The following is a 23,314-nucleotide window of genomic DNA, read 5'->3' as shown; positions in this document are numbered from 1 at the left end:
AGCCCGTAACTGGCTGTCCTCTTTTATCTCTGGTCGGGGACAGAGGGTGGCACTAGGGAGGGAAATGTCGTCGTGTCACTCCTTGGTTTGTGGAGTGCCACAGGGCGTAATTCACTCCCCGATGCTTTTTAACATCTTTATGCGCCCAGATGCTTGGAAGCTGTGGCTGGATGGTTTCGTGGGAGCCGATTGAAATTAAATCCTTCGAAGACAGAGATCCTTTGGCTGGGTCGGGATGGCATGGGGATCAGGGACCAACTCCCTTCTCTTGCGGGGGCACAATTAGTGCCATTGCCTTCCGTTAAGAGTTTGGGTGTAATCCTTGACGCCTCCCTTTCCATGGAGGCGCAGGTTACACCAAAATCCAAGGCATCATAGTTCCACCTTTGCCGCATCAAGTAGTTGGTCCCTTACCTTTCCTGCCCCGACCTGGCCACAGTGATCCATGCGACAGTCATCTCCAGGCTTGACTACTGTAATTCGCTCTACCCGGGGCTGCCCTTGAAGCTGTTCCAGGAACTTCAACGTGTCAGAATGCTGCAGCGAGGCTCCTCACGGGGTCTCTGCCATGGGAGCATATTCACCCAGTGCTTTTCAAGCTGCACTGGCTCCCGGTAGAGTACAGGGTCAGATTTAAGGTGCTGCTTTTGACCTTTAAAGCCCTTCACGGCCTAGGACCCTCGTACCTACGGGACCGCCTCTCCCGGTATGCCCCACAGAGAGCCTCAAGGTCCATAAATAGCAACACCCTAGTAGTCCCGGGCCCTATGGAAGTCAGATTAGCTTCAACCAGAGCCAGGGCCTTTTCAACTCTGGCTCTGGCCTCGTTGAACACTCTGCCTCATGAGACCAGGGCCCTGCAAGATCTGATTTCTTTCCGCAGGGCCTGTAAGACAGAGTGGTTCCACCTGGCCTTTGGCTTGGAGCAAATTTGATTCCCTCCCTCTCTTTCTTTTTTCTTTTCCTTCTCCTCCTGCGATGAGGCTACATTTTAATATTTTAATGTTTCAGTATTTTAATGTTGTATTTTAATTTTGTTTTTAACTTGTAATCATTCAACTTGTTTTTATTATTGCTTGTAAGCCGCTCTGAGCCCGGCCTTGGCTGGGGAGGGCGGGTATTTATTATTATTATTATTATTATTATTATTATTATTATTATTATTATTATTTATTGCACTAGCCAAAGGCCAAGACAAACTTTTAGGAATGGTATTAATAAAATAATATAGAGCAGACATCCATAATATAAGCCAACATCCATAATGTATGGGAGAGAAGATACCAGAGAAACCAACAAGCTTAATTTTACCTTGATTTCACATTAAACCTTACAATCACCAAAACATTCTGACAAGCCTTGCAGGACCCTGCTCCTTCCGACAACTCATTAGATGACCTTGTTGAGGGCTGAAATAACCGGCTCTTGGCAGCCATTGATGAGATTGTGCCTAAGTGCCCTCTGTGACCCCGTCAAAACCGGGCCCCTTGGTTTACTGAGGAGCTCCGGAAAATGAAGCGGGATCTCAGACGGCTAGAGAGAGTATGGCGACAGACTCGTGATGGAGCTTCAAGAACATCTTATAGGATGCTTATGAAAGCCTATGAGATAGCTATAAAAGCTGCTAAGAAATGTTACTTTGCAGCTTCCATTGCATCCGCTAGCTCTCGCCCAGCACAACTTTTTAGAATAATTAGGTCAATAACGTCCTTAGGATAACAACCAAATTTAAGCACAAATTCGACCCACAGCTATGAGGCATTCGTGAGCTTTTTTGCGGAGAAAGTCCTGTTGCTCCGCCGTGACCTCCCTGCCAATTTAGATACAGTGACTGAACTGGAGGCCCCTCAACTGACTTCAGGTCCAGTGTTGGACCATTTCGATCGGATACTCCCTGCTGATGTGGATAGATTCCTCCAAGTTGGTAGGCCCACCACCTGCCTCCTTGATCCGTGCCAGTCTTGGCTGATTAGGGAGTGTCCAGATGTTGCGCGGACCCCCCCCCAGTTGAAATTATCAATTTGTCCCTTGACACGGGGACATTCCCGGGTGAACTGAAGGAAGCAGTGGTGTGTCCACTCTTAAAGAAAACTTCATTAGATCCCTTAGACCTATCCAATTACCGCCCAGTTTCAAATCTTCCATATCTGGGTAAGGTAATTGAGAGAGTGGTTGCTGAACAGCTTGGTAGGTTTCTGGAGGAAACATCGGCTTTAGATCCATTTCAGTCTGGTTTCCATCCTGGTTTTGGGACCGAGACAGGTCTGGTTGCCCTAACAGATGATTTCCGTAGACAACTGGATCAAGGCGGGTCAGGACTGGTGATCCTTTTAGATCCTTTTAGATGTGCCTTTTGTTAGGAAATCTGCCATATCAGGAGAAACTGGCCACTCTCCAGGCACCCGGCACGATCTCCTGGTGACCTTCCTGTCTGCAGTCCCGGCAGATGCAGGCTAGGTCGCGATCGGCGATCCTCCTCCACGTGAGAAGAACACACCGCTCTTCCCCCCTTCCCAGGTAGGGGGAAAGAGAGACAGAAATGTATTTACATCCCTTTATTTCTGTCTTTGCAGCATTACAGAGAAAACACGTCTGCTCTCATCAGAGTCCATCAGAAGAGAGAGAAACTCCACCTCCTGTACTTCCTGTACAGGTCATATTACACTCTGAGCTAATTCCGGTGCTTTGCACTGAAAATAGACCCTCCCTCTGTTCCCACGGAACAGAACCAACATTCCCATTATGTTTTGCTTCCAAGCCACCTGCTGCATTGTATCCATATCGTAACACCTTTGACATGATCGATCATGATCTTCTGAACCACCACCTTGCAGACTTGGGGATACAAGGCATAGCCCGTAACTGGCTGTGCTCTTTTATCTCTGGTCGGGGACAGAGGGCGGCACTAGGGAGGGAACTGTCGTCACAGTACTCCTTGGTTTGTGGAGTGCTGCAGGGCGCAATTCTCTCCCCAATGCTTTTTAACATCTTTATGCGCCCCCTTGCCCAGATCTTCCGGAGCTTTGGGCTGGGCTGTCACCAATATGCTGATGACACTCAGCTCTATCTGCTGATGGATGGCCACACCGACTCGGCCCCGAACACACTGACCAGATGCTTGAAAGCTGTGGCTGGATGGCTTTGTGGGAGCCAATTGAAACTAAATCCTTCGAAGACAGAGGTCCTTTGGCTGGGTCGGGATGGCATGGGGATGAGGGACCAACTCCCTTCTCTTGCGGGGGCCCAATTAGTGTCATTGCCTTCCGTTAAGAGTTTGGGTGTAATCCTTGACGCCTCCCTTTCCATGGATGTCGCACGTTACAGCAACAGCCAAGGCAACATTTTTCCACCTTCGCCGCATCAAGCAGTTGGTCCCTTACCTTTCCTGCCCCGACTTGGCCACAGTGATCCATACGACGGTCATCTCCAGGCTTGACTATTGTAATTCGCTCCACGTGGGGCTGCCCTTGAAGCTGTCCCAGAAACTCCAGCGGGTGCAGAATGCTGCAGCAAGGCTCCTCACGGGTTCTCTGCCATGGGAACATATTTACCCAGTGCTTTTCCAGCTGCACTGGCTCCCGGTGGAGTACAGGGTCAGATTTAAGGTGCTGCTTTTGACCTTTAAAGCCCTTCACGGCCTAGGACCCTCATACCTACGGGACCGCCTCTCCCGGTATGCCCCACGGAGAGCCTCAAGGTCCATAAATAGCAACACCCTAGTGGTCCCGGGCTCTAAGGAAGTTAGATTAGCTTCAACCAGAGCCAGGGCCTTTTCAACTCTGGAACGCTCTGCCTCATGAGACCAGGGCCCTGCAGGATCTGATTTCTTTCCGCAGGGCCTGTAAGACAGAGTTGTTCTGCCTGGCCTTTGGCTTAGAGCCAATTTGATTCCCTCCCTCTCTTTCTTTTTTCTTTTCTTCTCCTCCTGCGATGAGGCTACATTTTAATATTTGAATGTTTCAATATTTTAATGTTGTATTTTAATTTTGTTTTTAACTTGTAATCATTCAACTTATTTTTATTATTGCTTGTAAGCCGCTCTAAGCCCAGCCTTGGCTGGGGAGGGCGGGGTATAAATAAAAATTATTATTATTATTATTATTATTATTATTATTATTATTATTATTATTATTTAGGGACATTCTAAAAAGCCATTATTGTCTTACAAAAGAAACCTAACCTAATTATTTTTTCTGGGGTGTTGCTTTTGCAGAAAAGGGTTTCAGAAAGTGATCTCTTAGGTTTCTATTTAAGGAGCATAATAATAATAATAATAATAATAATAATAATAATAATAATAATAATAATTATACCCCGCCCTTCCCGGTTCAAACAACCAGGCTCAGGGAGGCTAACAACAAATTTAAAACACTTAAGTGATGCAACAAAAACAGCAAAAAATACAATATAAAACGTGAATAACAATTAATTCAGAATTCAAAAATCAATTTAGGGGGAAAATCCATCCAATAAACATTAGATGATCAACAGGGCTAGCTGGCTAAATTTGTCCTATTTGGGCGAGCAGGGAGACCGGGGGGAATTTCCATCTCAAGAAATCTCTTCAACCAACCTCTGTCTTCCTTCTGCAGCGGCATTTCTTAAATGTGACTACTGTTATGAAAAGAGTACCTCATGTAAAAAGAGCAGCCGTCAATCCTGCAATGATACTCAAATCTGTTCCTCTATTGCTTTGCGTAACAACATAGGTGAGCTGAATCTTCTCACTTACTCTTGGTCACCCCAAGGAATGACTTTCTTGTGTAAATTAGCATTATTTAGTATTTATTTATTGCCTTTATAGCCCACAATTTCTCCAAGGAAATGGTTCTTCTTTTATGCATTTAACCATGTCAGGTTTATATGCTGAGAGGCAGGGACTCCCCAAGGTCAGCCAGTGAGCTTCATGGCTGAGTGGGAATTTGAACCCTGGCATCTCAGATTCCAGTCCAACACTCAGCAACCATACTCAGCCACATAAGGCGGAAAGGCATTCCCTTTTCCTTTCCATCACATGCATCACATCAGAGAGAACCTGGCATGCATCAGTCTGGGGTTGACTATCCTTTGGCCCTTTAGACATATCTGGACTACTGCTCCCATCCACCTCAGCCAGCATGGTAAATGGCTAGAGATGATGCAAGCTGTAGTTCGGTAAATTCTTCAGGGCCACAAATTAGCCATCGCTGCCTTAACTAGCAGTCCACACTACACCAGAAACAGTGAACTCTGGTTTGGTTTTGGTTTGCTTTCAAACATAAGGCAAAGTATTCAGTTATTACAATTTCAATGCATGCATCATTTTGGGCACCTACAAGTTCTTTCTCTCTTTGCTGTTACACCAGCTGTTCCAGATGAGATATTATAATGCAAAAATAGTTTCTAGCAACCCTATCTCTCCTTCTTGCATTACTTGAATGAACATCCTGTGAAAGAAGAGGTGTGATATGATGCCATGCTCAGAGAACCCCCTGTCGCCTTCAAATTCTTGAGGATGGTGGGAAACTCAGAGTGCAATGACACTAAGACTAAGTCATGCATCTAAACTGTCTGTGAATTTTGGTGCGATTCTTGGGATTGCTGGCTCAAGAGCAGCCACATCATCTTTTTATCCTGAGCATCCTGTGATTTAAGCACACAACAATGGGCTATATGGCCCCTTGGCCTCACAATGATTCCTGGAACATTGGTCATTCTAGGTTTCAGCTTCCAGATCTCTCTTCATCTGCATGCCCATCTGAGAAATCAGGTGATTTCCCCTAATACAAAGTAACTCTGTTGGTTGTTTGAACTCATATAGCTGAGTGGCATTCAACTAAATCCTACTCAGAGTATACAACTGAAATACACCCACTATTTCTGTGCTTGTTTTTTCTTAATATTTGCATATTTGTATGCACTGTTTGGCTGGAGAATTGTGGATTTTGAAAGATAATTGTGTTTTGGTTCATTTCTTGCTTCAAGAACTGTGGATTATGTAGTTTCTCACTGAAGAAAATAAATGTAGTTAAAGAGAAGTATCATTAAAAATAAATATATTTGGAGGGGAGGGAATTAACCATTTATTATTATTATTTTTGCTTAACTTGTGATTTACTTCCTTTTCTTCTTTTCAGTTCCAAAGTATGAATTTTTAACTTACCGGGCATGTACGTTTCCCAGTTATTGCCACACAGGTGATTACAGCTTCAGTGCAGCTCAAGGTAAATTCCTTCAGCTGAAGACGGTCTGCTGCCAAACAGATGAGTGCAATAAGGAACCTGTCCACCGTGAGTATCTGCATCTCTGAAGGTCAAGGTCTTATAAAAACAGTGTTTTTTTCTGGCGGAACATGCTGGGACATAGTTCTGCCACTTGGGGGGGGGGGAGGATGCAGGAGGCCTTGGGGACCCCATCAGACCACCTCCTTTCTTAAGCTGATCAAATTCTTCCCAAGCTTCGGAAAGCAGGCATGTGTCTGAGACAGGTTCTTGGAACCCTGCTGCCTCCAACCCAAATCCAGGTGGGCTTTGGGGACGTAGTGGGAGCACTCTCAGCCCCTGTCAGAGCATCATGCCTCCTGACCAAAGTTGAGCAAATGCTTTCCGGGCTTGGGGAAGGAGGCACTAGGCTATGACAGGAGCCAAGAACCCTACTGCCTCCTACCCAAAGCCCCCCATCTCCAGCAGAGGGGGCTTGGTGTCAGAGCACTTGGGCCAGTAAGCCAATGACAGGAGTTTCCCTGCGGGGTTGATAATCAGTTTGCCACCATTGAAGTGGCAAAGTAATTGTGCTAACTGCCTCCCTAGGCTGATTCACTTGGAATAAATTCTCAGTGGACATATGTACAAGTGTTAGAAATCCTTTGGCATATCACTTTATTTTTTTAATTAAATTTATACAATCCTGGATTGTAAAAAATAAATAAATCCAAAAAGTTAAAATTACAATAGAATAAAAGCATATTAAAACTTGCATCTACTGCCTAAACATATGGATAGGATAGTCTCAATGTTTATAGCAGGCGCCAAACACAATTCCAGCCCCCTTTTTCTGAAAAAACAAACCACTGTATGAAGCAATTATATAAGTGCCTAATAGTTGCAAGAAAAGTACATTGGTACCTCGAGTTAAGTACTTAATTCATTCTGGAGGTCCGTTCTTAAGTTGAAACTGTTCTTAACCTGAAGCACCACTTTAGCTAATGGGGCCTCCTGCTGCCGCCGCGCAGCTGGCGCACGATTTCTGTTCTCATCCTGAAGCAAAGTTCTTAACCCGAGGTACTATTTCTGGGTTAGTGGAGTCTGTAACCTGAAGCATATGTAACCTGAAGCGTATGTAACCCGAGGTACCACTGTATAGAAATCTGTCTTTTGGTCCATTCAGATGCAGGATGCAAGGGTCTAAGAAGTACTGATGGTTCATCCTTGAATCTGTAATGGGTGGAGTAGATGATCACTGCCTTACATACATCTGCCACATTTCAATCAAGCAGTTGGTGGAGCTGAAGGAAGAGAAGTAGAAATCCAGAAAATCTGGGAATCACTCTCTCCCATGTGGATTCTGGGCCTGCCCACTCCTTGCTTACACATAGACACACACACTCAGAGAGAGAGAGAGAGAGAGAGAGAGAGAGAGAGAGAGAGAGAGAGATTACCTCCAAGAGAATGCAGCTGTCTGTACATTCAGATACAAAGAGTTAGAATCAGAAAGCAGAGAGCTTGCCTGATATACTGCTACCAGTTGAGAACTCCAGAAAATCCACAAAACAATAGTGTGCATGACAAAAGGTGAAACACAACAATTTTTTTTATAAATGCTCAGCAGATATGTCTGTTCATCAAAATTAATGGCAAATGAGGGTCAGAGCTGCCTGGGAGTGGGCCCTAGCCAAAAGAATATCTGGGGCAGGTTACACAGGGGAGGATTCTCTGGGATACCCGATCTCTGTGATCACGGGTAGGAGGAGGAGTTACTCTAAGGCCAGACCATGTCAATACTGAGGAGGCAGGTTTAATCATTTTTTGACCACTACCTCTGCCTCCGGGTCTGGTCTTGACAGGAAGCATATTGGAATCAGCAAGGGAGACCCACATGACGTGAAGGTGCTGCCGTGCAATGCCATGTCAATGATTCATAACACCACTGCCATCCATAACTTGATCATGGATGGGGGACTTGACCTGGCATGTGTGACAGATACTTGGTTGGGTGATGCAGATGGGCCTGTGCTTGCTGCTGCTTGTCAACCAGGTTTCCTTTAGGCACAGCAACCCAGGTCATGTGGGCAGGGAGAGGGGGTTGCAGTGATTTTTAGGAAGTCATTTGCTTGGACCAGGCATCCTATTGGGAAGACCCAGTTTTATGAGCGCATGTTCTGGAAGCTGGGCAATAGGGGCAGTAAAGGATTCCCTGCTGCACCAAGGATTCCTTGGCCGAGCTACTTCAGGTCATAGTGGACGTGCTCCTGGATACACCTAGTTTGGTTGTCCTAGGGGATTTTAACATTCATGCTGACACAACATTATAAGGGGCCACTCCGGACTTTGTGGAAAGCATGGCCTCCATGGGGGTGTCCCTGATTAAGTCTGGCCCAACTCATAGTTATAGATGTGCCTTAGACCTGGTGTTTACCTCTATGAATGTGGGTGATTTGACACTAAGTAAAAGCGAAACAAGATCTCCTGCAATGATCTCTTGCAATGATTTTCCAAAGATTTTTTGCAGATAAATTTGCTCGGATTCAGAAAGAGGTAGACTCCAACCATGTGAGTAGGGCTGGGGCACGAGAGTGCAGGAGTCCTGTTTAGTCTAGTTGCATGGGATAAATTCCAATCTGTTACCTCCGAGGATGTGGACTGGATGCTTGGACGAGTGAAACCAAGAACCTGTCTCCTTAAAAATCAGCTGGGAAGGTCTGAGCAATGTGCTCTGCAGGGTGGTGAATGCTTCCCTCTGTGAGGGAGTCTTCCCAGCCCCACTCAAAGAGGCAGTCATTAGACTGCTTCTTAAAAACACATCTCTGGACCCAGCTGATATGGCCAACAATTGCCCAGTCTCAAATCTTCTTGGGCAAGGTGATTGAGCGGGTGATTGCTGAACAACTCCATGCACGCCCGAAGGATGCATTTGGATCCCTTCCAATCAGGATTCAGGCCTCATCATGGGACAGTAACTGCCTTGGTCAAGCTGGTCTATGATCTCTGGCGGGTTAGGAACAAGGGTGAACGTTATTTCCTAGTTCTGCTGGATCTCTTAGCGGCTTTTGACACCACTGACCACGATATCCTTCTGGACCATATAGAGGGGCTCTCACTTGTGGGGTGCCTCAGGGTTCTGTCCTCTCCCCCATGCTTATATTATCTATATGAAGCCGCTGGGAGAGATCATCAGGGAGTTTGGGCTGGGTGTTCATCAGTATGCAGATGATACCTAGCTCTACCTCACTCTTAAAATCTGACCAGGTGAAGGTCCTGTGTGAGTGCCTGGAGGTGGTTGGAGGATAGATGATGGCTAATAGATTGAGGTTGAATCCTGACAAGACAAAACTACTGTTTTGGGAAAACAGGGGGCAGGTGAGTGTGGGGTCCAGAATGGGGTAACAGTGGCCCTGAAGGACCAGGTGCACAGCCTGGGAGTCATTTTGGACTCCCAGCTGTCCATGGAGGCACAGGTCAAATCTGGTGTGCAGGCTGAGACCCTACCTGCTCGCAGACTGTCTCGCCAGAGTGGTGCATGCTCTACTTATCTCCCACTTAAATTACTGCAACATGATCTATGTGGTCCTTATGCGGAAACTGCAACTAATACAGAATGTGGCAGCTAGACTGGTTACAGGGAGTGCCCACTGAGAACATATAACACTTGAAAGACCTACATTGGCTCCCAGTATGTTTCCAAAAACAACTCAAACTGTTGGTGCTGACCTTTAAAGTCCTAAACGGCCTCAGCCCAGTATACCTGAAGTAGTGCCTCCAGCTCCATCCTTCAGCCCGGACATTGAGGTCCAGCGTCGATGGCCTTCTGACGGTTCCCTCACTGTGAGAAGAAAGGTTAAAGGAAACCAGACAGATGGCCTTCTTGGTAATGGCGCCCTGTGGAATGCCCTCCCATAAGATGTGAAGTTTTATTCTGTTTTCAATGTTCTTTTGAAAGCCACCCAGAGTGGCTGCGGAAACCCAGCCAGATGAGCGGGATAGAAATAAATAATAATAATAATAATAAATATCATCATCATCATTAATGCAGGACACAATGTGGAGGTAGCCTGTCCAGCTTGTGTCAGCAGCTACTAGAAGGCATGAAAGAAATCAAAATAAAAGTACAATAAAGAGAATGGGGAATGAGGTGTATCCATATGCTGACTAGCTTTTTATTATGGTAGTTCCTCCACGTGAAGATCTTTCCCCCAATGGTCTAAAGTGCCCAGCCTGCTTCAAGTTCACCGATCTTAAAACACCAAAGGATAAAAGTTGCCCACGTGAGGGGTATGTCAGCTGCCTTGCCAATGAGACCAAGTGCATTCACTATTATACTGTTATTACACGTGAGTAATATTGCCTGCTTCTGTCTCTTTCTCATTTCCAGGAAAGCAATGACTGATATTTGTGTATAGCTTTGATTTCTTTCTCTGAGGAAAAGGACAATGCTCTAGTCCTGTTTTGGATTCCAAACTATCCCCATATGAAGAGCATAACAACAAGAGGGGGCAGGCTCACTCATGTGCAAGGTTTTACCTTGTGTGACTGGGGGGCCCCACAAAGCACAGCAGATTCCTTACAGCACAACTTTGTCCTATAATCCACAAGGAGGAGCAGAGGAGAGGAATACAGGGGAAGGTGCAGGACTAGCCAGCACATCACAGCTTCTCCTCATAGCAGTATGCACCATTTGGTCCTGGTCCAGAAGGACAGAAGCACACACTTTGGCCAAAAATTCAAAAGTAAATAAGTCTGGGAGAAAGAAGGGTTCTACCATGTACACCTCTGTTGATATTTCTTGGCAAATAAGTTGAACTGTATTAATTGAATCTTACCACATCACAAGTGTGCAAAAGAACTGCTGCCTTAGTCTAGCAAAATACATGGGGTGGGAGATGAGGACTTTTTTCCAGCCAGAACTCAGTTCTAGTAACTCTCAGTTGGGCGCCATAGCCATTCTAAGAGAACAAGGGAGGCACTCATGTTGAGTTCTGGCACCTCTTTTTCTAGAAAAATAGCACTGAGACATAGGATAACTTCCTGTTCACAATGCATCACGTTGGTATTAGCCAGGAAATCCAAATTCAAAGCTAGTGATACTTGGCTGTCAGATTTGTTGGTGAGTGTGTATTGTCAGTGTGTTGGTTGAGCTTTAATAACCACAGTCATCCCTATCCCCAAAGCGCTAATAAAGAACTCATGCAAAGGTTATACTTTGTGTTACACAGATGATTATTCATTTGAAAGGCTCACATTTAAAGGCTGTGCAACTGAAGACTTGTGTGCCCTTAATGGAAAAATCGTAGCACACGGTAACTTTGGACTGGGTCTAAGTGAAGCAAACTGCTGGAATGCTGAGACTTCCTCAATGAAAATCGACCTTGAGGGGTAGATACAAGACAGCAAAGCTCTCCTCCTTGTTAATTCCACCATTCATGGTAGCTGCAGAAGAAACTGAGAGCCTAGTGGTGAGAGGAAGAGCTCAGGCCTCATGGGTTTTCTTTTTCACAATTGGTGAAATTCATTATAAGAAAATAAACTCATCTGGCACATTGAATCTGTATTCTATATCTCTATGTTTTATATATGCAGAATGTGTAGAATGCTGAGAAAGGCATTTGAAGTAAAATATGAGAATTTGCATGTTATTTTGTTCAGCCCCACTTCCATGCCAAGGCCCTGCGACCCTTACAGACAATAATTCCACAGAAAGAATTATTTTCGTTTATGGGTTCTAATAGGCCACAGCTTTATTGTTTACACATGCGTGTGCCAGCATATCTTGACTCGCACCCATCTGCAGGGTAAACCACCAATAGGGGGAGCCCTATGACGTACATCAAATAGGAACCCTCTGAGGGCTCCCCATTGGGGCAGTGACATTCCAACAGCCCATGTCCAGGCATTGGACAGAATCCACACACCCAGATCCCTCTAATAGGATACCCTTAGTGAGGAGGGGCAGGCGAAGGCTACACCCTCCCATCCATCCAAACAAAGCCTTACCCAATGCACAACCTTACAAAGTTGTGTTGGTTGCTTTCAGGTAGGCAAAGAACAAATGGCTGGTGCCACCCAGCTGATCTTATTTCCATGGATCTTCTATCCTGACCCAAACAAATTATTTCATTTTCCTTTTTACACAAAAATTATAAAAGTAGCCAACTAGTTTTTATTATTAATAAATGGCAATGGCAATCCAGATATTAAAGAAAATGCAGACAAGCATCTATTGAAAGTGATACTACATTGGCAAGCTCACCACAAGCAAGAATACTAGGGTGGGGGGTCATGGCACAAGGGAGAACAAACAACAAACAACACATGGGGAGGTCCATTGTCAAGGATGTAATCAAAGAAATAACTTTACCTACACCATATCTCATAATAAAAGAAAAGGAATTAATTTAAATAAATAAAAAAAAACAAAGAGAGAAAGAGAAAAGAAAACATCAAGGGAAAAAGAAAAGGAAAAAGAAAAGGAAAGGAAAAAGAGAAATCAGCAATATATTTTCTCTAATCAAACATAACAACTTTACCTGCAATAACTTTCACAACCATTTCTCCATATTCAACAATAATAAATCTTTTAATATTTGTCCACAGTTGTTTCTCCATTGTGATAAAATATAAAAAATCATATCCCATAGTTCTTTACTTATTATGTATTCATTAATTCACACCCACTTTTGACCCTTCTATTCCCATTTCACTCTCCATCTCATCAATCAAACATCTAATTATTTTTATTTGCTCATAAAGCAATTGCGGAAGGAAGCCAACAGTGAATGGAATGTCAAACAATGTATTTGGCATACTGAATATTCTTGATCTTAGTTACAATTCATTCTCCCTCTTAATATCTTCACAGTCTCCACCTTATTAATTTCAATATCACATTTCTATCTTCATTACTTCTTAACTTTATCTCTTATCATACCACATTCTTTTCTCACAGAGGAAATGTGTACTATAGAATAAAAATTACTTTCATTTGAGAAGTGACACTTTGACCCTGCTGCCTGCACACCGCAAAGCCCAATGAGCCTCAGTTCTCCTTCCTTCCTGCCCACCCAAACCCCAACCCAGAAGAGCGACTCCAGCTTCCCTGGCGAACGGGTCGCTCGCTTGCCAGGCATGGCTTTCCTTGAGTCCCATGCTGAGTTTCCATAGGCACCCATACTGGAGAGGGGCTTGGAGTTTGGGGAGAAGAGTGTGTGTGTTGGGGGGGGGAGCAAGAGGGAGAGAGCAGCACACATGCAATGTCCAGCGTCACTTCTGAGCAACGCCCAGCCAGCCTGATGGGTAAAAAGCTGCTGCTTGGTTGTGTTGTGGTTGCTGCCTTTAACAGACCAGGAGCAGGGCCGCTGGTGGGTGACTTATGATTCTTTCCCACCCCTTGCCTTCCAAAGCTAGCAACCTCTTTGCCTTATTTAAGCAACTTCTCCTGTGGTGTTGGGGAAGGAGAAGGAGGAAATGGTAGTGGCCATCAAATACAGTATACTAGAGGTTTCTTTCCAGTACACCCATATCAAACTTCAGTGTAGGAACCTCATTCTCCACAGCCTTTCCAACATAATGGTGAGCTTGAAGGATTTATCTTTGCAAGGCTTTTGGTGGTCCAATGCCACCAAAAGGTAACTTTAAGGGATGACACCCAGGGTGACCCACACCGGCCTCACCCCCCCATTCTCAGCCAGTGGGAGGATGGGGAGATGGTAGTGGCGGCCACAGGGATTTGATGGAGGGATGGAGTTGCTCAGTTTAACTTTGAGATGTACCGTATTTACTCAACTCTAATGCGTCATCGAATACGGTATACTAGAGGGATTCTTTCCATTATTGGGCAATAATTAGTCCAGCTGCTGTGAACAGGAAGAAAATTTCTTCTTTTCAATTTAAGGTTGGAATTTGGAGTCAAATCTCATGATAATAAAGGAAGTGCCAAATTAGGAGGGTAACTTTGAAGATCAGATGAAAAACTTTCTGCCAAAAGGTGTAGCTCACAGTACACCCCACAACAAAGGTGAAAGTAGGAACCTCATTCTCCAGTCTTTCCAACATAACGGTGAGCTTGATGGATTTATCTTTGCAAGGTGTGTGGGGATCCACACCACCAAAAAGTAATTGTAAGGAAAATTTCCTGGAGGTGAGAAGAAATTTGTATTTAGAGATGGATTACGCTGTATATCCATGCTTTTTCACTTTTGAGGTTCCTATGTCTGCCTCCCATCTCTTCTGTGTTGCCCACAAAGCTGTCTAATATCATACCCTATATCACTGAAACTGCCTCTTTCCTGTCATGGCTATGTCTGTTACATAGCGATTCAAAAGCTGTCAAGGGTCTCAAGCCTTCACCATTGAATTCCAGAGACTTTACAAAAGTGCATTGTTGATACAGTTGTAACCAGGACCATTTAATGCCTTTTGCATGTCGAGGTCCCCAAGCCACCCCCCAAATAACTCACAACGCACACTTAATTTTTGTTTAAGGTTTTTGGCATAATTTTGGCCACAACTTTATTTAAATACAAAACCGTGAGTGGTTGTTTAGGCATTGGTTAAGACTATCTGTCCCCCCGCCTGGGGACAGAACTGACTTCCGGGCACCACTGAAAGACAGTGCGGGGGAAAGGAAGTTGGGGAGAAATGGAGCTGAGTCACAGACCCTCAACTCTCACCCGCCTGCTCCCCGAAGGCTTGCTGGCCCTAGTCCCATTCCAGGGATTGGACGAAAAGATGGCAAGCCCCAGGATTCCTTTAACGGAATTCACTTTCCGCAGCAACCATGGAGGGGCAGGCCCAGCCTATCCTGAACCCCTCCATGGAGGGATAGGCCCAGCCTATCCTAACCCCTCCTCCACCAATTTATAACCAATGCCTAACCGCCAATCGAGCCCTTTACGCTCGCCGCCAACCACTCACAATCCCAACCCAACCTTCAACCTTGCAGTTACCGCATCCAAACATCATTTCCCAGTACAGAGAGTTGTACTCCATCATTGCAGTAAAGGGCCAGAGCCTTGAAGGTAATATCCGGGCGGGAAATAACCAATCCACCCAAATCCGCCACCTTCTTACACACTGCGGAATTAATGCACTTCCTGGCCCTTTCAGCAGCCTCAGGTCGAGAAATGCCGTGCCAATTGCGCCTCTGCAGCAATTGTGACCAAAATATTTTAACTGTGGGTATTAAGGTCACCAATTCCCCCAAGTCTCTCTGAATTGTGGAGCGCAAAGTAAAGCAATCATAAGTTGTCACATCGTTCTCCCCCAGCTGAACCACAATTGCCATGGGGGGGCCATCCGAAAGCACCCTCTGCTTAATTAGCGGGATGAATTCACTCCACTGCATTCTGCGCCTGGACATCCACAACACCTGCACATGCTATGGGAGGCCAAGACCCAGTCCCCTTCCAGACTGCCTAGCTCTGATGCCAGCCCAGTAAACAATGCTGTGCCCTACAATCCAGATGCGGACTGGAGCTACAAACATGAGCAGGAAGGCCGAGATGGCGCCCCCAGTCCAGACTCGTCAGGGTGCTTGCCAGCTCAGTGCATGATGCTGTGGCTGACAATCCAAATGCGCACAGCTGCTCCTATGAAAAAAGGAATAACAGACAGGCATCAGCACAGGCATCATTGGCGATGCTTCCTGACATAACCTTTGTCAGCGTCAGACTTCCAATTACCCGTATTCACAATCCTGTCTACTAACAGGCCCCAATGTGCAGCCTTTGCAACAACACCTATTTGGAAGGAATGAGGCGTGTTCAGCGGTAGGCAAGCCGCAGGCTGCAATAACTGGTGCACAATGTGAGCAATTAGATGCCTGTCGAACCGGAACCCATTTCTGTGCACTAGGATCGAGCCAGCCCCCAGGGGAACAAAAAGCCAAATATTTCTTCTGAAGAAGTGTGCATTTCTTCTTCTGAAGAAGTGTGCATGCACACGAAAGCTCATACCAAGAACTAACTTAGTTGGTCTTTAAGGTGCTACTGGAAGGATTTTTTTTTGTTTTGACTATGGCAGACCAACACGGCTACCTATCTGTAACTGGAACTACTTAAAATCTTGAGGGTGAACCGGCAGCAGCCTAACAGCTGATTTAATATCGCATAATGCCAACAAGGCACCTCCTCCAATTTGTTGGTAAGCTCAACTGCCTGATCCAAAGATGCATATTTCACAGAACAATTCCGGAGGGATAGCATCATTCACTGAGGTGCCTTTGGGATGCGATAAATATGGATCAGATGGAATTATATGGGGCTTTCTTAGGGACGATCCCCAATGGGGATAAATGAAAATCGGGACTAGAAGGAGAATCAAGGGGGTCCCACCATACGTCCCAATGCAAGCTGCTTCCTAACCTTCTTTCTGGCTACCACAGGTAGCTCTCTAACTGGATTTTGAGTTGCTGTATTCTGAGCCACTGGCTGAAAAGCCAGAGGAATCCCAAACCTTGGGAAAAACCCTTCCCACAAGCACAAAGCTACTGACCCATCTAGATAACCTTTTAGCCAGGCTGTCAAGGGGGATATTTTTATGGAAATATGGGTGAGAGGTATTGAGTTATTGCTTGCCAGCCCCCGCTTGGGCAAGATGCCCTGCCTTGTGTTGCCACCATGATGTGTAAATTTACAGGGCCAACAAGGGCCAGAAACCCTAAAGAAGTCCCAACAAAGCTGCCACCGGGCCAGCTTCCTGCATACCAGCTTCAGGTTCTATTGCTCAGGGAATTTCCATTTTAAATGTGGAGCTGTGCAAGTGGTCCACATGTCCCCGTCCCTGCGATCCTAGCGAGCTGAGGGGATGATGGCAGCCCTGCGTCTAACATTCCCATCATAGCGACTTACCACTTATAGAATAGTGGGGTTGGAAGGGACTCCGAGGATCATCTAGTCCACTCTCCCACAATATAATAACAATAACAAACAACAACAACAACAACAACAACAATAATAATAATCTATTTGTACCCCGCCCATCTGGCTGGGCTTCCCCAGCCACTCTGGGCAGCTTCCAACAAAATATTAAAATACAGTAATGCATCAAACAGTGAAAGCTTCCCTAAACAGGGCTGACTTAGATGTCTTCTAAAAGTCTGGTAGTAGACATCTGGTGGAAGGGTGTACCACAGGGCAGGTGCCACTTCCGAGAAGGCCCTCCACCTGGTTCCCTGCAACTTGGCCTCTCACAGTGAGGGAACCACCAGAAAGGCCCTCCGCGCTGGACCTCAGTGTCTGGGTAGAGTGATGAGGGAGCATGCAGCTGTCCCATACAGGGACCAATCCTGCAACCTAGGCATTACCAGCACCATACGCTGACCAGCTGAGCTATCCAGGATGATCCCTAAAGACCAGGAACAGCCTCACCCTGACCCCTGGAGAGGTCCAAGGTGATGTCTGAATCATCATCAAAGCCCAGTGATGATTTACCTGCAAGGAGGTGTAAGCATCATCCCTGCTCCGCTTTTTCCTGCCTCTGGAGACGCTTCCTTCTGGAAGAAGGCACCTGGGGCATCAACAAGTCATCCTCTGGAGGAGAGGCAAGCTCTGGAGGCATCTGCAAAGGCCATGTCATAGTCTGCAAAAAGAAAAAACCTAAACCAATGCCTTGTGCACCACATGGGGACGCTATTCAGGCCAGAAACGCTGTCAGAGGCCATCAAATTCTAGGGCCAAGCGGGCCAAGCCCTAGGATCACCTGCTAGGCCTGACATAAATGTTTCCAATGAGATAACAAACTCAAGGCAGCCCACCGCCTGTCCAGGTACCCCTGCTTGCCCTTTAGAGGGAAGCACCTCCTCAAGAAACCCAAAGTTCTTTTGGGGAGCAATATCACAAATGGGCCAAACTACCCAGCAACAAATTAGTCCAAAAGGAGCAGCTTGTTTTGCTTTGTTATAACAATGGCTAAGTGGGGGATATGAACCCTGTCGCCCAGGTCCTAGTCCTGTACTCTAGCCACTAAGCCACAATGGCTCATCTCTAAAATGGCAGTCGCCACTATCAGGGAAAAACAAACTTGAAGAAAATAAACTTGTTCAGAAACAGCATAGTTAAAGAGCATACAAAGAGTGCTCATTGGAGGCACAGAGAGCCTCTGGCTCCACTCTGCCTAAGATATGCATTAGCAAAAAGTGAACCTGCAAACAAACAGATACATTCTTATAGAGAGAATGAGTCACGTCACAGAAACTTAACAATTTACTGTACTGCTAACTGTAGCAGGCTTAGGCTTGAATGATATGTGCAGGCCGTGCAGGCCTCTCTGCTTCTGCTCTCTGCCTTTTTTGTCTCATTGCAATATTAAAGGAACTCAAAATAGTGCTCCTGCCCAAGGCTAGATTAAAATTCAGCCAACAGCACTGCAATCACCCAAAATAAAGCCAACCTATGAGGATACTATAAACGAAAGTGATTCCAGGTAAGCTGGGAACAGCTCTGACAATTAAACAGGCGAAAATGGGGAAAACCTTTTTGCAAAAGAAAGCCCCTAATGGGGGTTCTCTCCCTATTGGGAAAGGCAAGCCCAGGAGGATTATGCACAGGCAGCGCTCACAGGTACAGGGAGAATCTTCCCAAAGGGCAGGGTAAGGGGTGGGGTGGGAAATCAAACAGGAAAAAAGGTGGGAATTAAATTAATTAAGAGAAGATTAAAAAGAAGGGGAAAATAAAGAAATGTAACCAGACAATGAGACAATGAGAAGATCGCTCCACTGTCCTCCAGACGGTCCAAGTGATCCGTTGCACACAGCAAAGAGAAAGCTCCAGGCTGCGTGCAGAGTATTTAAACATTTTACGCCTCCCACCAAAATTGCAACATAACTTTTACCCCAGAAACCCAGTGAACCAATCACTGCCCCAGGCCATCTTTAGAGACCCTGCCTGGTAACAGAGGGGTGGCTCAGCAGACCCCACCGCAACACGTGCTCTCCATGAAGGAGAACACGCTTTGTCTTTCCCTCATGTCCTCTTTTGAGATTGCTTTACCACCTACAAGCAAATCTCTAATCCTATAGAAACCATTTGTTTCAAGATCTCCAAATGGGTTATACTGTATTTGTTTGTATGTTTAAATAAGGGGTGATCTAGCAGGGACATCAGTGATGAAGGCCTAAGAGCCAATATTGAGTTCCAATTCCACCACACCATCATTGTTACTTTGCAAAATGGGTTTTCCACCTTTTTGTGTTCCATTTGAGGAAGCTTCAGGAAGGGCAGAGCGTACTGATGGTCTTATGTGGGTACTTTCTCTCTGTGCCCATGCAATATCTACTTTGCCTTTAATGAGTGGTGTAGTAAAGTTGGTACTGTTTAGAAATCATTCCTTGGTCAAGTAAAAAGAGTGAAGCCTTGTGGGAACTCCATCAGCCACAAGGACGCTGGGAAAGAAGTTGTGTTTCTTTAAACTCCAGACTAGCTGGCTCCTTGGCATGAAAGGTTTATTGGAATCAAGGAAGCCTTGATTTAATGAAAGACCTAACACCTGGGTCTGAGAGTGTGAACATCCCCCCCCCCCCCAATGATGCTATCTGTCCTTGAATTGCTTGGGAATGTGTATCTGGATAATTTCCACGGAAGGGAGGAAACTCTGCTAATCCATAAATATTACCTCGTTTTAAGAAGTTTGCTTCAGGATGAGAACAGAAATCGTGCAGCAGCTGTGCAGCAGCAGCAGCAGGAGGCCCCATTAGCTAAAGTGGTGCTTCAAGTAAGAACAGTTTCAGGTTAAGAACAGACCTCCAGAACAAAATGCTTAACCCAAGGTACCACTGTATCTGGGTAGCTGACAATGTTTTTCTTATCTGTTCTTTCTTCTCTGTTCTTTTGGAACAGAATTGACCTGGCATGTGTGACAGAGACTTGGTTGGATGAAGCAGATGGGCCTGTTATTGCCGCTGCTTGTCCACCAGCTTTCTCTTTACGCACAGCATCCCAGGTCATATGGGTGGGGAAAGGGGTTGCAGTGATTTTTAGGAAGTCATTAGTTTGCACCAGGCATCCTATTGGGAAGACCCAGTTCTCTGAGTGCATGTTCTGGAAATTTGAAAAAGAACTCTTGCAAAGCAAAGATACCTCCCCCCCCAAAAAAAATGTACAGTGGAACCTCTACAGTGGTACCTGTAGTTACAAACTTAATTCATTCCAGAGATCCATTCTTAACCTGAAACTGTTCTTAACTAGAGACATGCCGCTGCACCACTGGCACACAATTTTCATTTTCATCCTGGGGCAAAGTCCTCAACTCGAAGGTAATTCTTCCAGGTTAGCAGAGTTTGTAACCTGAAGCGTTTGTAACCTGAGGCATTTGTAAGTCAAGGTTCCACTGTATTTGCAACCATAATCTGTTCTGGATGTCTGTCCAGAGGTTGAAACGGGTTGCTGGGAGAGGCGCCGTTGTGCACAGGCTTGGGCGAAGATTACCCGCTTCTGCGCATGCGTGAACGGCGGCAAACCCGCTGGCTATTTCTGGGTTGGCCGCAGTCGCAACTTGGGGCGGTTGTAAGTAGAAGTTCTACTGTAATCTGTTATTAGAATGGGAAACAAAAGACAATTTTTTTAAAGCTTCAGTGACACACTGGAGAATAAATATAAGATATAATATAGATTTTAACCTCTGGGAGAAACTCTGGAAAAGTGACCTGAAATTTATACCATGCTATTCATTGAAAGAAAATTATTTGTAAAAAATTATAGATAGTACTTAACTCCAACATGTAAAAAGGTAAAAGGTATCAGAAATTGATAATGAATGGGGGGGGGGGGAGTTCAAAATTACTTTCCCCCAAAACCCAGTCCTTTTTCTTGGGGATAATCCAGACTGAAATTCCAGGTGCCAGAAAAGCCTATTTATGTATGCAAAAAATGTGCCCTGTGTTTTGTTAGCCCCCAAATGGAAAGTTAGTGAGGTCCCAACTACAGTGGTGCCTTGCAAGACGAAATTAATTCGTTCTACGAGTTTTTTCGTCTAGCGAATTTTTTGTCTTGCGAAGCATGAAATCCCATAGGAATGCATTGAAATTCAATTAATGCGTTCCTATGGTCAAAAAAAGTCCAAACAAAGCCAAATTTGGTACAACAAGAGTTTATTAACTGCTCTTTAAAGTCACACATACTGTAAAGAGCATTTTAAAAATTGAAGGAACAATAAATTAAGTTTCTAAACATGACAGAAAAACATTTAAAGATCAACAAAGTGTACAGTACATTTTCTAAGACTCTGGGGGACCACTCGAAGAAGGTTCCTCTTCCACTCTTTGCTTCTTGCTGAAGAACCTATCCATGGTCTGCTGCTTCATCCGCCTTTTCAGCACCTCCCTGAAAGGCGACATGACCATCATATCAAAAGTGTTCGCAAGGTCATGTGCCACGTGCTTGTTAGGGTGGTGCCGCTGTGCAAAAGCCTGCACATCCTTCCACTTCATGCAAATGTCCCTCAGTTCTTTGGAGGACAGCCGTTCCTCAGTTGCTTCCTCCTCTTCCAGTGAGGCCTGCTCCTGCGCAGCCTCTGCCTGCAGTTCGACCAGCTCCTGGGTGGTCAGCTCGTGGTCGTGCTCCTCCACCAGCTCGCTGACGTCCTCCTCTGTGACCTCCAGTCCCATGGTCCTCCCCAAGGCAACAATGTCCTGCACCACTGTTGACTCTGGTGCATCAGAGTCACTTGGTGCCACACAGTCCGGCCACAGGCTGCGCCAAGCGCAATTCAAATTTCTCTGCCTGATCCCGTTCCAGGCCATGGTGATCATCTTCAAGCAGGTGACGATGTCGAAGTAGTCCTTCCAGAATTCCCACAGGGTGATGGTGGTGCAATCAGTCACTTCGAAGCATCGCCTGAAAAGCTCCTTGGTGTAGAGTTTTTTGAAATTGGCGATGACCTGCTGATCCATCGGCTGGAGCAGTGTTAGGCGGCAGGAACATGATGCTGATGAAGCTGAACTCCTCCAACAAGTCCTCCTCAAGGCCTTTAGGATGAGCAGGAGCATTGTCCATCAGAAGCAAAGCCTTCAGCGGCAGGTCGTTGTCCAGCAGGTACTGTTTGACAGCAGGGCCAAAAGCAAGATTGACCCAGTCCACAAACAGCACACGTGTGACCCAAGCCTTACTGTTGGATCACCACATGACACTCAGCTGCGCCTTGTCGACCTTGTGTTTCTTGAAGGCCCGTGGGTTCTCCAAGTGGTACACCAGCAGCGGCTTGATCTTCAGGTCGCCGCTTGCGTTGGCACAGAAGAGAAGGGTCAGACAGTCCTTCATGGGCTTGTGGCCAGGCAACTTGGCCTCCTCCTGAGTGATGAAAGTCCTTTTGGGCATCATCTTCCAAAACAGCCCGGTCTCGTCGCAGTTGAAGACCTGCTGTGGAACGTAGCCCTCCGTCTTCACAACCTCCAGGAACTCCGCTGCAAAGTCTTCAGCCGCAGGAACATCAGAACTGGCAGCCTCTCCATGCCTGACCACGCTGTGGATTCCAGATCTTGTCTTGAACCGGTCAAACCAACCTCTGCTTGTCTTGAAGGCTTCTGGCTCGCCTGAGGTTCCTGGCTGTTCCCGGATGAGGTCTGCGTGCAAGGCCTTGGCCTTCTCACAAATGACAGCCTCAGTCACTGTGTCCCCTGCACGCTACTTCTCTTCTAACCAGATGAGCAGCAACTTCTCGACCTCTTCCAGAACAGTTGGGCGCTTCTTCACGATCCTGGTGACTCCCTTGGCTGCATCAGTCACAAGGATCTTCTCCCTCATCTTCAGGATGCTCCCGATGGTCGATGGATTCCTCCCGTACTCCCTGGCGAGGTCTGTCACACGCATACCACCGTCGTGCTTCCGGATGATCTCCTTCTTCATTTCCAGCGTCACCTTCTCCTTCTTCCTCTCACCGGCCTCTGCAGCAGCAGTCTTCTTGGGTCCCATGGCAGCACAGCTCCTACCTTCATAAACTCAGAAAGAAAGAAAAATCAGTGCTTCACATCCAAAACATTCAAAAGCACCAGCCACCCACCACACAGAAAATCAAACCCAGAACCAAATCCTTGAATTCCAAACACCCAACCCAAAATCCAACCCCCCCAAAAAAGTTTTAAAAGTTTAACTTACCAAATGGCTGCAAATCACCAAAGCCTTCAAAAACCGCAA

General features: G+C 45.9%; 1 protein-coding gene and 2 long non-coding RNA genes across 3 annotated transcripts in view; all 3 read right to left on the bottom strand.

The window, feature by feature from the left end:
* The window catches only part of LOC310851823, a 743,739-nt gene extending 724,908 nt beyond the window's left edge, over positions 1-18,831 (bottom strand). The window contains exon 1 of the long non-coding RNA XR_014567846.1: positions 18,384-18,831. This is a non-coding gene — a long non-coding RNA (uncharacterized lncRNA). The remainder of the gene's footprint in view (positions 1-18,383) is intronic.
* On the bottom strand, positions 14,955-17,785 carry LOC310851817. Its single transcript, XR_014567840.1, has 3 exons — positions 17,621-17,785; positions 15,023-15,778; positions 14,955-14,986 (listed from the first exon to the last, which is right to left on the bottom strand). It is a non-coding gene; the product is annotated as an uncharacterized lncRNA (long non-coding RNA).
* Positions 18,832-21,256: 2,425 nt separating the features above from the next.
* Positions 21,257-23,092, bottom strand: LOC310851783 (putative CENPB DNA-binding domain-containing protein 1; the record flags this gene model as incomplete). Its single annotated transcript, XM_083754466.1, has 2 exons — positions 21,257-21,693; positions 22,610-23,092. The coding sequence occupies one exon, from the start codon at positions 23,090-23,092 to the stop codon at positions 22,805-22,807; it is 288 nt and encodes a 95-aa protein (XP_083610592.1). The 3' UTR covers positions 21,257-21,693; positions 22,610-22,804.
* Positions 23,093-23,314: the final 222 nt, after the last annotated feature.

The sequence above is a fragment of the Podarcis gaigeae genome, assembly GCF_964106915.1.
Source record: "Podarcis gaigeae genome assembly, chromosome: 8".
Classification (NCBI taxonomy): domain Eukaryota; kingdom Metazoa; phylum Chordata; class Lepidosauria; order Squamata; family Lacertidae; genus Podarcis; species Podarcis gaigeae.
The sequence above is the reverse complement of the archived record's forward strand: the minus strand, read 5'-3'. Positions and strand labels throughout refer to the sequence as shown.